The sequence below is a fragment of the Cryptotermes secundus genome, unplaced genomic scaffold (assembly GCF_002891405.2).
Source record: "Cryptotermes secundus unplaced genomic scaffold, Csec_1.0 scaffold11, whole genome shotgun sequence".
Classification (NCBI taxonomy): Eukaryota; Metazoa; Arthropoda; class Insecta; order Blattodea; family Kalotermitidae; genus Cryptotermes; species Cryptotermes secundus.
Genome location: NW_019739208.1, coordinates 686,172 through 700,618, shown reverse-complemented (window position 1 = coordinate 700,618; position 14,447 = coordinate 686,172). Strand labels below are relative to the sequence as shown.

Below are 14,447 nucleotides of genomic sequence, written 5' to 3'. Positions count from 1 at the left end.
ATCCTGTTGTGTTACAATATACAACCTCTTTATTATATCTGTCCCAGCACAACTAATATCAAGATCAGACCATTTTCGGCCCTGCTACATGTTTCGGCTATTGATAGCCAGTGTTTGCCTGATGATGGCTATTGGTAGCCGAAACATGTAGCAGGGCAGAAAATGGTCTGATCTTGATATTAGTTGTGTTGTGACAGATATAATAAAGAGGTTGTATACTCTGAATTATGTTTGTGGTGAGACACAAGGTTTGATTTGTTGAAGGCTTCAGAATCTTAACCCTTACTTCCCTTTATGCATTAGCTCTGCAAGGATTCATCTTCTGCATGGTTAAGTTTGTAGATATGGAACAGATACATGACCGCCTCTGTGGTCCAGTGGTTAGAGTTCCTGGCTACAGATGCAGAGGTCCAGGTTCGATTCCCAGTGCTACCATATTTTGTGTATTTTGGTCTGGAATGGGGTTCACTCAGCCTCGTGAGGATAATTGAGGAGCTATATCAAGGAAATAGTAGCTCCGGCCTAGAAAACCAAGATTAACGGCCGTGGGAATCAGTTGCGCTGACCACGTGACACCCTCTATCCGCAAAAGTTGGCACTAACTTCGCCGACAAACGGCGGTCGCTTGGTCGGTATAGTTCACTCATGGACTACAGGTCACGGAGTTTGTATGGAACAGATACATCACTTGAACAGGAAATCAGCCTCATCTTGATGCAAGAGATGAGCAAGTTATCTTCCTGGCATCTAATCTTGTGCGTTTAAGACGCCTGATTATTATAACTTTGTGGACTAATTTGAGTATATTAACCTTGCATCTGCTTAAAGTCTGTGTACAGTTGTAGATATCCCCTGTTACCACATTAACAACAACTTACATTTATATTATGTTTGATTTTCATAATCTCCTTTTAGTTGCAGCCATCATCACACACACACAAAATAATTTCTGATTTCTTAAAATCTTGCTTGAAACTAGTTAGGCTGATTAAAATGTGTTTAAATGAAACCTGTAGTAAAATCTGTATATGTAAAAATTTTTGTGATAAGTTTGCTATACAAAATAAACTGAAACAAGGAGATGCTTTATCGCTGTTGCTTTTCAACTTTGCTCGAGAATATGCCATTAAGAAGGTCAAGGAAAACCAGATGGGACTGAGATTCTATGCTGATGATTTTAATCTACAGAGTGATAATATATATACCATTAAGAAAAAAAAAACAAACTTTAATTGATGCTAGTAAGGAGGTTGTTCTAGAAGTAAACACAGAGAAAAGTATATGTTGCTGTCTAGCCAGTAGAATGCAGGTAAAAATCATGACATGAAGATAGCTAACAGATCCGTTGAGAATGGTTCACAGTTCAGATATCTGTGAACGACAGAAACAAATCAAAATTTAATTCAGGAGGAAATTAAGAGGAGATTAAACTCGGGTAATTTTTGCTACCATTCAGTCCAGAACCTTTTCTCTTCTCATCTGCTCTCTAAAAACAGGGATTGTAATATACAAAGCTATAATTTTGCCCTGTGGTTCTGTATGGGTGTGAAACTTGGTCTTTCACATTAAGGGAGTAACACTGACTGGGGGTGTTTGAGAGCAGGGTGTTGAGGAGAATATTTGGACTGAAGAGAGATGAAGTGACAGGAGGTTGGAGAAAACTGCATAATGAGGAGCTTCATAACTTGTACTGCTCTCCAGCTATAATTAGAATGATCATGGCAAGGAGGATGAGGTGGGCAAGTCATGTAGCACGAATGTGGGAGATGATGAATGCATATAGGATTTTGGTGGGAAAGCCAGAAGGAAGGAGGACTAAGATTTAGGTGGGTGAATAGTATTAAAATGGACCTTGGAGAAGTATAACGGGGTTGTATGGGCTGGATTCTGCTGGTTGAGGATAGGGACCAGTGGAGGGCTCTTGTGAATACACTAATGAACCTTTTTGGTTCTATAAAATGTTGGGAAATTCTTGGCACAACTGGCAGCTTCTGAAGGAGGGCTCATCTGCATGAAGTTAGTATATGATGTGAGTAAATGAACAGGGAATTTGCATGTGTGAGTAGAAGGTACATGGAAGTGGTTTGCGAGGCATTTCATCTAATGCTGATGACTCTGAGATAGTAATTTCATTTATATATCCATTAATGTACTGATTCTCAGATCTTTTGCATCTTGCATGCTAACAAAGCTTTTCGTTTCCCAGAAGTGAGATTTTACATTTCAGTATGATATGAATGAAAGATATGGAAGAAATTGTTCTATATCTAATGCTCTAGACTTTTATTTGGGAATTCGTGCTTTGAATGACTGCCGGGTCACCAGCTATTCGAATGAGGTTTTTCGTGGGTTTCTTTAGTCTTCAGGAAGATGCTGGGGTGGTGTCCAGTTTAGGCAATATCCAGTTCCTTCTCAATTCATTGGTCATTCCACCAAGTGACACTGTATCCTCTCCATGCTGAAGACATCATTAAACAAAAATAAAGTTCGTGAGATTGTAAGGATTGAAGAAAGCAGTCTTCTGGGGTTTGGCACAGTGTATATGTGGTGTTAATCGACGTTTCGGAGAAACGTATCGCCTCCATCTTGAGGGTAGAAGGAAAAATATAAGAAATCCGCAAGCGAAGAGACCGTTAGAACCGGTAAAAGCAGACTGCTTTTACCTGTTCTCACGGTCTCTTCGCTTGCGGATTTCTTATATTTTTCCTTCTACCCTGAAGATGGAGGCGATACGTTTCTCCGAAACGTCGGTTAACACCACATACACTGTGCCAAATCCCAGAAAACTGCTTTCTTCATAGTCACCACCGTGAAAGCCTCAAATCTTACATTGTAAGGATTGTTACAGTTTTGTACATCTTTTATTTCCATAACTGTGTGTAGATATGCTTGTGCATACAGTTCAGGAAAATTTTGTGTATCTGGATTAATTATTATTTTCCCTACTAACTTGTCCCACCAGTTGAGAAACACTGCATGAATAAATTTGAGCAGGAGGTATACTAAAATTTGAAATCAATGATTTGATTGTTTATTTCGAAAGTGTGAAGTAATGCATTGATTGATAGTTCTGACATCCGAGGTATAATGACGTGTAGTCTGTTGAAAGTCAGATGATGATTTGGAGGAATCTTCAGGAGCAAATAAAGAACCGAACAGATCTTTGTAGCTGCTTCATGCATGGCTTATTTGTAAACCTTGAAGATGAAGGTGACATGTTCCTCAAAAAAGTTGACTTCCGAGGTACTGCACGGCACTTCATAACCACCATTGTGAGAACCTCAAATCCTACACAATTCATTTGTATTATGTTAGCAGGAAGAAGAAGGAAATGTTTGAATATTTCTTGTAGTATGCTGAAGATGGGTACTCAGCGTTGTGAAATAGTCATTATCTGTCAGATTGCATATTATAATAGAATACTAATATGTGTGGTGGTGGATAAACAGTGCATAACTTCTGTTTTCTTTGATTAATTTGCTAAATGGATGTGTGAATTTATATAGAATATATCAGAAAGAAGGAATGCTTCATCATGCAGGGATCTGTCAGTGTACAGATTTATAAACCCGCTTCCAACAGTTTGTTGAGCTTGCGTTGATGGGTGTGTATCCATCCTCATTTATTTTTCATTTTGCATCATTAACAGATCCTGTCCTGAGACAGTGTATTATTTGTCAGAAATGCATTTGTTGTTGTTTGTTAATATAGGAAACCCAAAACTCCCTTCAAGATAATGCTGGTGATTGCATCTGGCCATACTTTCTTATCCTCATAGTCTATGTTAATGTAGGGGCCTTGAACATAATTTCACATTTGCCTATGCAACAAGTCCGTGTTGACAGGTGCATGTATGAATTTTAAGCCCGGTTTAATAATATAATAAAGACCATCATATATAGGTGCCTGCAAAACTGACTGCACTATTTTGCAGTGCTCCTGGACATGTGTTTCTTCTGCTGCAGCAAATGGCGTGACAGAACTGTGATGTTAATTTCTGTGTCCAGCTTTCTCCTAGCCCTTCATTAATTATATATACACTGTATATGTGTGTGCGTGTTTTCAGTCTAAATCTCCAAAGTTATAAGATGCAAATCAAGTCCCTTGATGAAATATCAGCAAATGGTTTGGTATTTGAATTCATTTCTAATGTGTAGCTCACTTCATAATATTTCTTCAGGCTGTTGTCATAATGAGATACACTCAAGGGAGAATGTTAGTAAGTAGCTGGGAGTGGGTTAGTTTTCCCGGTCACTCTCACAGTAGCAGAAGTGAACTGACAATGTTTCTGTCTGGCAGGTCTTGCAGCGCCTGCCGCTGCTTTCACAAGTGCCCCCTACGTTATCAATGCACAAGAACCGTACGTCGGTGCACTCATTACAGGTGAGCAATCTCAGTGATTAGTTGGGTTGCTGTCAGAACTGGAGCCGATGAAGTTTCCTGTCATGCAAATTAAATTCTTATCATTGTGGTACACACATTTTCTAAACTATATTGCAATAATTTGAAACAGTGTCTCAGCAAGAAATATTGTTGACATATTTTCACTTCTGTTGTTTATATGGTAAGCAGAATAGAAACTAGAATAAACTAACATAAGACTATCTATATACATACATATGTATATATAAATATGTGTAGTGTAATACTGCTAACATCCCTGCAAATTAATGTGGAAACTGCATGTTCTAGTGACTAGACTTCATATTATGCACCATTCATTGAGCGTCATTTGGTTTGATTGCTTCCATGTAACATACATGTAATTTTAGCAGATTTTGAACTGTATATGAATTCAATTCTTAGCTATATTTGTCATAAAATAACCTGTAAGATGTTTTTGGTAATAATGGTCCCTGTGATGTACTGAGAAGGTTAGAAACTGCCTGCTGAACAGGACAGTTCGGTAAATGGGCAACTCTGCTGATATTTGTTCTCATAATAAAAAGTAGTAAGAAACCCATTTCCTTTGTATACTCTTCTAAATACTTACGGAATTGTTTGGTGTGGTTTCCACCAGTTTCATTGCCATGCAACAAAAGTCCTGATATGATAGAGGAAGAATAAGACCAGACAGATGTGTTTGCCATTAAATCCTTTAGTTATGGTGCCTTTTGTTTTGAAGTAAATGAATGAAATGTGGAGCCTAATGTGTTACTGTCATTCAGTGTGAGGGTTGTGGCTCTCTATCTATATATATAGTGGCATTCTCACACTATAGCGGCTTTAATGAACCTAATCTCATGGCAGCTGTATGTTCTGAAAGTGCCACCAGAAGGATCAAGATGCAAGTTTGTGACGTGAATGAAATAAAGGCAGGAAAAGGGTGAAGGAAAAAGAAAGGGGGCGAAGAATGAAAATACAAGAATGTATGATTACCTGTTGGTCCGTGTTCGATTCCCGGCACTACCAGATTTTCTGAGAATTACTGGGTCTGGAACAGGGTCCACTCAGCCTCGTGAGGATAATTGAGGAGCTACTTGAATGGAAAAGTAGCGGCTCCAGTTTAGAAAACCGAGATTAACAGCCATAGGGATTCGTTGCGATGACCACGTGACACTCTCTAGCCGCAAAAGTTGGCACTAACTTCGCCAACAAGTGGCAGTCGCACAGTTGGTATAGTTCGCTTGCGGGCTGCAGGCCACGGAGTATGTTTAACATATGTAGGAATATAATAAAGTTTAATAGCCATGTAAACACAGTGTGTCCCATCCCACTCAGGGGTTGCCACATAGTGATGAGCTGCCTGAACAGGAAGCTCTCAGGCTAATCCCGCTATACGTCTTTTATATATCAATGAGCCTAGCTTGTTTTGGCCCTAAGATACTGTCAAGATGAATATTATTAATTCTGTTATACTCGTATGATTAAAAAATACAGTGGTATGAGTTCAGATGTGAAAATTGTGTAGTTGGGCCTATTGTTGTGCACATTTGGTAATTGGAACTCTTCGATGCAGCGTTCTCTTAAGTGGTAATTATTTTTATTCAAAATGAAACCATCTCAGAACAATTTCTTCATGCCTTTGTTTTTATATATTCCCTGTCAAGAAGAATAAGGACCTTACTGACATGATTCCCCCTGAAATTTTAACCAGCAAAATAATATGGAAGTTTGAAACAGAGTAAGTGGCAGTGCAGTATATGACTACAGCCTGAATGATAAGACTATTTTCTGTCAGGAGCAGGAATTGTTGTAGTCTCTGCCTTGGGAGTGCTCTCCCATAGGTAAGACACCTTATCAATACCAAGGTCTGGTATGGCCTTCACCTCCATGCCCGCAGTACACTCTCATGGCTAGTAATGGGCCAGATGAGGTGCTTGGTTTTGTAATATAAAGAGAATCCTGTTATGTTAACATTAGATAGATGCTATGAATTGCAGTAATAATTAATTTATTGGTAGTGTAGTATAGTGGGGGTACGCGGTAGCATGGTTGAGGGGCTATGCTAAAAGCCAGAAGGTCATGGGTTCAAGTCCTGATGAGGTCATTGGATTCTTCCAGTTGACCTAATCCTTGCACTGGGGTTAACTCAGCCTCTAACAGAAATGAATACCAAGAATAAATTAAATAATTTTCCTGGGGAGTAAAGCGCGGCCGGCGCGTAAGGCTGGTAGCCTTACCGCCATCTTTGAGCCGATTCTCTAGATAATGTGGGACCCCCAACGTCTCACAACCCTATGGGCCTTCACAGCCTGGTACAGAGATAGCTTTACTTATGTAGTGTAATATACTCGTAGTAGCAGTGTTTGTTCTCTGTGTCAGATTTAAGATTGATCTGTTAGAAGCAGGATACAGTGGCATGCATACTTGAAAATTATGTTTCTGAATTAATGGTAGCTGTGTTTGTTTCATATAATAGCATTGCCTTGATCTGGGCCCCAAGTTGCATCCCCTGTAGTGAGGTATTTGGAAACTGGTTATTTTGAAATCTTGTTTATTTACCAGTATAGTTCAGCCATGATGGATTAACGGTATTGCTTGATAGTCTCCATTTGTATGTCTGGAAAGTTTCCAGTATACTTCGCTAAAAACAAAAATTGCACCAGGAATAATTGTTAACGTTAGATGTATGAGTTATATTCACACACTAGGGAAGTAATTGTAGGTTGCATTAGGTTGTGTGGGAAATAGGTTGTTGGATTTAAAAGTGTTATTCATCTTGTGCTTCATCATGCATCACAGGTCCGACAGTTGTGCCCCAGTATTATGGTGTGGCAGCCCCATGGGGGGTGTACCCTGCCAACATTATCCAGCAGGGGGCAGCTGCAGCAGCTGCCGCTCAACAAAGACGCCCACTCACCCCTTCCTCTGCTTCCGAAATTAGCAACAGTTCCAGTAACCTCACACAGGTATGTATTTGTTGGACATTTAGATTCAAGGAACTGATTGTGACATGACTGACCAGAAGGAACTGCTGAACAGTGCACATCATGAAACTGTAAGGTAGTGCATGTATCAGGCAGCACATTTTTACCAAAATTAAGCAGAACTCACACCAACAGTATACAGGGTGTTTCACGACTTTAGGGCATAACTGCAGAAGGTGATTTCCTAGGTCTTTGTGGTCAAAAAAGTTCATATAAACATGTTTCCACTTTTGAGATGGTTACAGAATTATGACCGTTTTAAACTCAGAATAGAAGGTAACAATTACTGACAATAAACGGAACAAAATTATAAACCAGCATAATACATGATACATTTGAAGTATGAATGTAAGTTAACTTCGTGAAATTACCTTTAATTTGAATTTATTGGTTCTTAAAGCTGATTTTCGAAAATGCCACCGCCGGCCGCAACACAGGCTGCCGCTTGGTTGTGAACTGTGCCGGACATACCAACCCTCCACGCCTTAGGTACCTCTAAAGTGTCGAGATAACAAGAACCCTCTGTCTGTAGCTGGCTAAAAATAGCGACCCGCCCGCTGACAGATGCGGTTAACATGAGGGCGTGTATGGGAATGAAAAAACGGTCATAACTCTGTAACCGTCCAAAATCGGACACATGTTTGTATGAACTTTTTTGATCACAAAGACCTAGGAAATCATCTCCTGCAGTTATGCCCTAAAGTCGTGAAACACCCTGTATATCGATACGAAGAATCTATCTTTTGGAATGTAACACTGTGTATCCCACTGAAAGTTAATCCATGTTTTGGTGAATGTGTCACCTTCAAGTAAGCCAGCATGATGCTGGAAGAAAGCAATGCACATGGCATGCAGGAATGTGGGATTGTATAGAAGCAGAAGTGATCTTGGAAGCAGTTCGCATTGTCCCTGTCTGGGAGCCAGGGTGAGCAAATAGAAGACAGGAGGAAAGTGACTAGGTTTGCCCCTTGGAGGAGCTTGGGGGACTGCAGGAGCACAGGAGAGAAGTTGTCTTGGGATAAGAAGAACTTATCTCCCATAAAGCCTTGGTCTTTACAACTGCAATGTTTTTCAGTAATGCAGTCACCATGACTGGTCACAGACTGCTGTATGTGCAAATAATTGAGTGGAGTATTAACATCTTTGCAAGCAAATCAAAATCAAGAATTGATGAGGATACTGTTGTAACCCTTATCTAATATTGTGGCACTGGAGTGAACATATATTCACATTACTTTTTAAAGAAAGGATGTGGAAAGATGCAGTTGTATCCTTGAAAGGATTATCCCAATTTTGGCCAGGAGGACAGTGGAAACCCACAGAAACCCATAGTATGACTGACTTCCAGCTGTAATTCAAACAGTATCCCTGAAATGTAGGGCCGCACCACAGCTCGAGCGGTTAGTTGCTGGCTTCCCACCGCGGTGACCCGGGTTTGATCCTGGGTCTGGTCAAGTGGCATTGGGGTAGATTTTCTCCAAGTACTTCGGTTCCCCTGCCAATCTTCATTCCACCAATTGCTCCACAATCACCCTCACCTATCATCTGGGGCTGGTACAATAGGCCAGAAGTGGCCGCAGTACAAGGAACTTAGTCCCACCCCACTAGCAGTAAGAAATAATAATAATCCTTGAAATGTGCTTTGCTTGTCGACATTCACTACTTACTCTTGTTGCTGTCATGACATCAATTAACATATTTCCCAACATACATGTGTTCCCAATTACTGGTAGTGATGAATTCTCCATGTTGCCTAACATAACATTTAATGTGTGTGTATGCATGTGTCTTGTGCAGGTACAAGGTCAATATCAGGTAATACCTGCATACTATGATCAGACTGGGTCGATAATGATGGGCAATGTTCGGGGAATCGGAAATGGGACTCCCATGAGGCTGGTGTCACCTGCACCCGTAATAGTCAATGCTACTGGAACACCAGGCAGCAACATGAGACTGCTCGGAAATCAGCCGCAGCAAATAGCCACACCTCCGGCATCAATTTACAACAGCAACCAGCAGCCCTCGCTCTATACCTCTACTGCGTCCAATGGGACCACAATCAGTGGTAAGTCAGTTTGCTTCACAGCATGTGTTTTTATTATGTTACAAATGTCATTGTGATATGGCTTGGGCAGCAATATGGTGGTGCAGTATTCTGTCGTCCCATTATTAACCTTCATGGCGAATTACTGCAAGGGAGTATGTGGACAGGTTGGGTAATCGGGTGCATCTCACAATCCAGACATTATTTCCAAGCATTGATGCAGTTTACTAAGACAACAAAGCCACCATTCACACAGCTAGAACTGCTCACTCATAGTTTGAAGAGCATGGAGGTGAACTTCAGCATCTTCCCTGGCCAACATAATCACCAGATTTGAACATCATTAAATTTTGGAGACTAGAGTGAGGAACAGATTCCTGCCTACAGCATTCTTAAAGCAACTTGAGTGTATTCTTCTGATATAAAATTTCACTAAACTGTTCAAAACTTCATTCCAAAGGCCTGTCCACATTACTCGTGCTCATGCGTCAGAAGCTTACTGCTGCCGGAAAATCAGGATCTGGAGCTGATATCTGTTGTGAAGAAATGCGAAGAGTTTGTATGCAAACCAGTTTTGGCGTCCACTTCGTCAGCTCCAGATCCTGATTTTCTGGCAGCAGTAAGCTTCTGACACATGAGCGTGAGTAATGTGGACGGGCCTCAAGAAGGGTTGTGACTATATTGAAGGCAGCAGGTGGTCTAACACCATGTTAAATAAAGAAATGTGTACAGTGTCTGTAGTGTTTCCATTATTTTGTCTAACCCCAGTATGTAGACAGAAGACATAACTGTAATGTTTGTTGGAATCCGGTGGTCTTTGTATTCCAGGAGTTATGTCAGTGGTAGGGATGAAACCTTTGGTCTGTGAGCAGAAAAGTCTGCTAAAAGATCTGACTGGAGATGATATTTAGAATCCTCTTAATGAGAGACCAGTTCTTATCACAAAATAAAAGAAGCCCCTCCCCCCCACGTTTTTGGCATATTGGTTTTTTATTTTAATCACAGATAGCTTATAAAACTTTTGTTTAAGATAATGTGTTCCTGTAGCCAATTCCATTTACCTGATTGCAGGTCAGACTCATTATCTAGGATATTAGATTTTACACAGAGCTAATTGAATTTGTAATTAATGGATGCAAATTTTGATAAAGTGCTTCCGTATAATGTGTCTGTGGAATTGCCTGTGACATGTGTGATGCAGCTATCCCTGTATCATGCGTACTTTGTGCCATATGTGTACATAGATAATATATACACTCATAAATATGCTTTAACTGTATTTTTTTTAGAAAAAATTTTCCAATCTGTAAATATGTGATGGCTGCAAGTTTCTTGTAGATATTAATTTGTTTTTGTATATATAAGTCTAGTTAGTGTGGAGCAGTGGTGATATAAAAGTTACTTTAGACGATGTTAGAATTCAAGTTGTTACCATATGCTTCCAGGATACTACACAACACTGTCTAGTTTTCTTTCAAGTGATTAAATTATCAAATGAGACATTACATATCTCTGAAATGGAAACCTACTTTGACTTGGAAGGCAAATTGTTAAAATGATTTAATCATTGTGAATAGTGTTTTCACATGCCTTTGAAATTATTGGAATGTTAAGAACACATAAAATATGCACATAGAGTAACAATTCTGACATCTCTACCCTATCCTGTTTAATTGTCTTGAGTACCAAAATACAGCTCTCATTTTAAACATTTTTACTTGATAAATATTCGCTGAATGTCGCAATGTGTATAGAAAAGTGTGTGAGTCCTCTTGTGAAGTGTCTGAGGTTGTTGCCCACTCATAACAAACATTGGACTAGGTCACCAGATTTTAATAAACCTCCTCAGTATCAAATTTGTTAGAAACCTGTTGCAGTTCTCAGGCTATTGTATGAGGAGAGACATGGCAAAGTTATGGGCACATTGTTTGAAACTTTTATCTAGCAAATGCACTGAAAATGGAATTCAGAATATAAAGATAAACTTTGTGAAATGCCTTATATATGTTCTAGAAGAAACTAAAATGGGCAAAATCTTTTGCACCTTAAGTCAGTATGATATATTACGAAGCTTTGTCATATTTCATTAAATTAATTCAGAGTAATAAATTAATTAGTGAACACAATGACAACCTTCACCTGAAGCCATAGCAGACCATGGTACTCATTTTATTCATGTAAAGTAGTTTTGAATAATGACTGATTTATGTCGAGAATATAACTGTGATCTCGTTGGATGTCAAAGCTGAACTGTAATTAATAATTCCATTTGTGTGCAGCATATAACTAACTACAGGAGCTTGCATATTTGGTGTGGTGTAGCATTCTGTCATCATTGGCTTTGTAGCACTTAGGATAGTCAGTATTTTGCATATTATAAATATTGTACTGTACAAGACTAGGCATGTGGCAGTGCAGAAAGTGAATGTAGAATGAAGCTGCATTGCAAAGGGGTCATAGTATAAGTTCACATGAGCTGCAGATGGAAGCAGTACATCACATGCTGCATAATCACCCACCCAGGAACTGAATTAACATAGTGTTCTAACCTCCACTACACTGGGGGAACTGTTAACAAGGGCATAAAATTGTGGTGTGTGGCATGTCAGTTAATCCACCGTATTACATTTGAAGGGTTATTAACATCCATTGACACACACAGTTTCTGTAGAAATTATGTGTGAAATTGTTGTTCCAGGAATGAAATCTTGTTGTAACATGTGCCTCATTACACCCCTGAGATTCTGAGGACATAATGACGATTGTTCATAATAGCATTAAGGCACTTTCTGTAGGTGATGGCTTCCAATCCCTTCCTGTTCCCTGATCTTCGTAATGGAACTATGTTAAGTTCATACCCTCGTCCCAATTTTGCACCAGAAGGTTAAGTAGTGAATTTCAAAACTTGTTGTATAAGAGAAAGAAAGTTAAAAGAATTTCTTTATTTCTCATACCATACTTGTGCGTCCATTCAGCCGTGCTTCATGTGTTTCATTTTGAATCCCACTGTAACATAGATTACATTTTGTGTAATCAGTATGATGAAACGCTTAATTGACAAACTCATCCATTTACAGTGGAAAGCCCATTTAAGGTTTGCTCTGGGGATGGGATATGTGTACCATAAATCAGGAACTTTCTTAAGTGGAGGTTATGTGGTTTGAAGAGGAAATTGTACTTTAGTGTCCACATCATATATCTCCTTTAGTCTAACAAAAGAATGAAGAAACGTATGTTACAGAAGTCATCAAAAAATAATTCAATATGAAATGCATTTGTTGCTTCATGCACTTTCTTTTCTTTGCCTGTGCCCCACACTTAAATCCGGCATCTCTGATTTTCTCTTTTGAAAATATGATTTTGCTTAATATAGATGGGCAGGAATTCAAGGTAATTTGCTGTGGCTTCTACTTTGCTGATCACATATAGTTTGTCACTTATTGTCAGCAACTCCCTCTTGTTCAGCATCACTAATTCAATTTTTAAAAATCATCGAATCGTGAGAACAAGTTATGCACATGCATAAATACACATAAATTTGTTATATGTATCCTTTACACAATTAAATGTAAATTATAACGATTTTAATCGCGGATTTGTATACATGTACTGCAGACAATACGTGGTGTGGCTTCTTTTTGCTAATTGCTCGAGGTCAACAAGCACCCACACATATTGTTCACTAGTTGACCAGCTTATGACTTGAGAGCTGACCTTGAACAAATAGCATGTGTAAATCAGAGCTGAGCAAGTCATGGCCTTTGATGTAAACACTAAGTCAGGGTACAAGCTTCATGTATGGGCTGAATTTTTGTCCACTAAATGAGAACAAAACACTAAACTGGAGTAATCTGTGCATTGCATATGTGAGGCTTTTGCCAGCACTCCAGAAAATGAACACTAAATGTGGGGAAACCTTAAATTGGGATTCCACTGTAATAAGATGTGCTATCTAATATTATATTTAAGCATCCTGTTGCACTCTACACGATAAATGATACAAACTCCGTCCCAGGTGCAAACAATATTGTCGCGTATCGGGCGTATATCGCGACAAATAACTTCTCGATGTATTTGATGTAGCGAATTTTATTTCACATTCGCACTCACAATCACCCAAATTACAGATTTACGCTTACAGCTATCTGCAGTATCACAATTAGTACACTCCCAATGCCAGAATACAACTGGCTGGCTGACTCTACGTCTCGACTCGGCGACTGTTACAGTACAACTGACTGTGAATAGCCTTCGCTGCTCCCCATGTAGCCTCGATCGGACAATACAGAAAACGGCCTTGTTGCCTGGCGCTGTGTTGCTAGCAACGCTAGCGGTAGTAACCGTTGTTACTACGGTAACAATCCTGTTGCGTCACCGTTACGTTACCGTGCGGAGGGGGGGGAGGGGAGCGCTGACTCACCCGCCGCGTCACTGCTGCTGGTGGGGGGGGGNTATGTCTTTGATCTTGCTCTCTTCTACACTACATGTTTCGGCCTCTAACGGCCATCATCAGGTGTATACTCTTACGTTGCTGCCACGCTGAACCCAGTCTAAAATTTAACATTTAAAAAACACATTGTTATTTTCTTCAGCGTGGCAGCAACGTAAGAGTATGCACCTGATGATGGCCGTTAGAGGCCGAAACATGTAGTGTAGAAGAGAGCAAGATCAAAGACATATAATATATATTGTTTGCACTTGGGACGGAGTTTGTATCATTTATGTGCTATCTAGCCTGTATGAGGGTACTCGGTAGCGTAGTTGGTTGAGGCTACAGGCCGGAAGGTCGCAGGTTCAATTCACAATGAGGTCATTGGATTTTTCAGTTGGCCTGATCTTTCCAGCCATACTATTGTCCCCAGGTCAAGTCAGCGTCTAACAGACATGAGTGCCAGGAATCGTCAGGTGGCTAAAGGGTGGCCAGCATAGAGGCTGACCTCACTGCCATGTGTAAGCTGAATATCTAGAAGATGTGGGAGCCTCGTAGTCTCACCACTCTGTGGGCTGTTAGAGGGATAGCTTTACGTTTT

At 39.9% G+C, this 14,447-nt stretch overlaps 1 protein-coding gene across 4 annotated transcripts in view; it reads left to right on the top strand.

The window, feature by feature from the left end:
* Positions 1 to 14,447, top strand: part of LOC111871638 (pumilio homolog 2) — a 532,614-nt gene that overhangs the window by 499,159 nt on the left and 19,008 nt on the right. For 3 of the 4 annotated variants that reach the window (XM_023864874.2, XM_023864872.2, XM_023864875.2), the window contains 3 exons: positions 4,300 to 4,383; positions 7,186 to 7,352; positions 9,168 to 9,438. In XM_023864874.2, coding sequence (XP_023720642.1) covers positions 4,300 to 4,383; positions 7,186 to 7,352; positions 9,168 to 9,438 — 522 coding nt within the window. The remainder of the gene's footprint in view (positions 1 to 4,299; positions 4,384 to 7,185; positions 7,353 to 9,167; positions 9,439 to 14,447) is intronic. The other variant, XM_023864873.2, reaches the window with a different exon arrangement.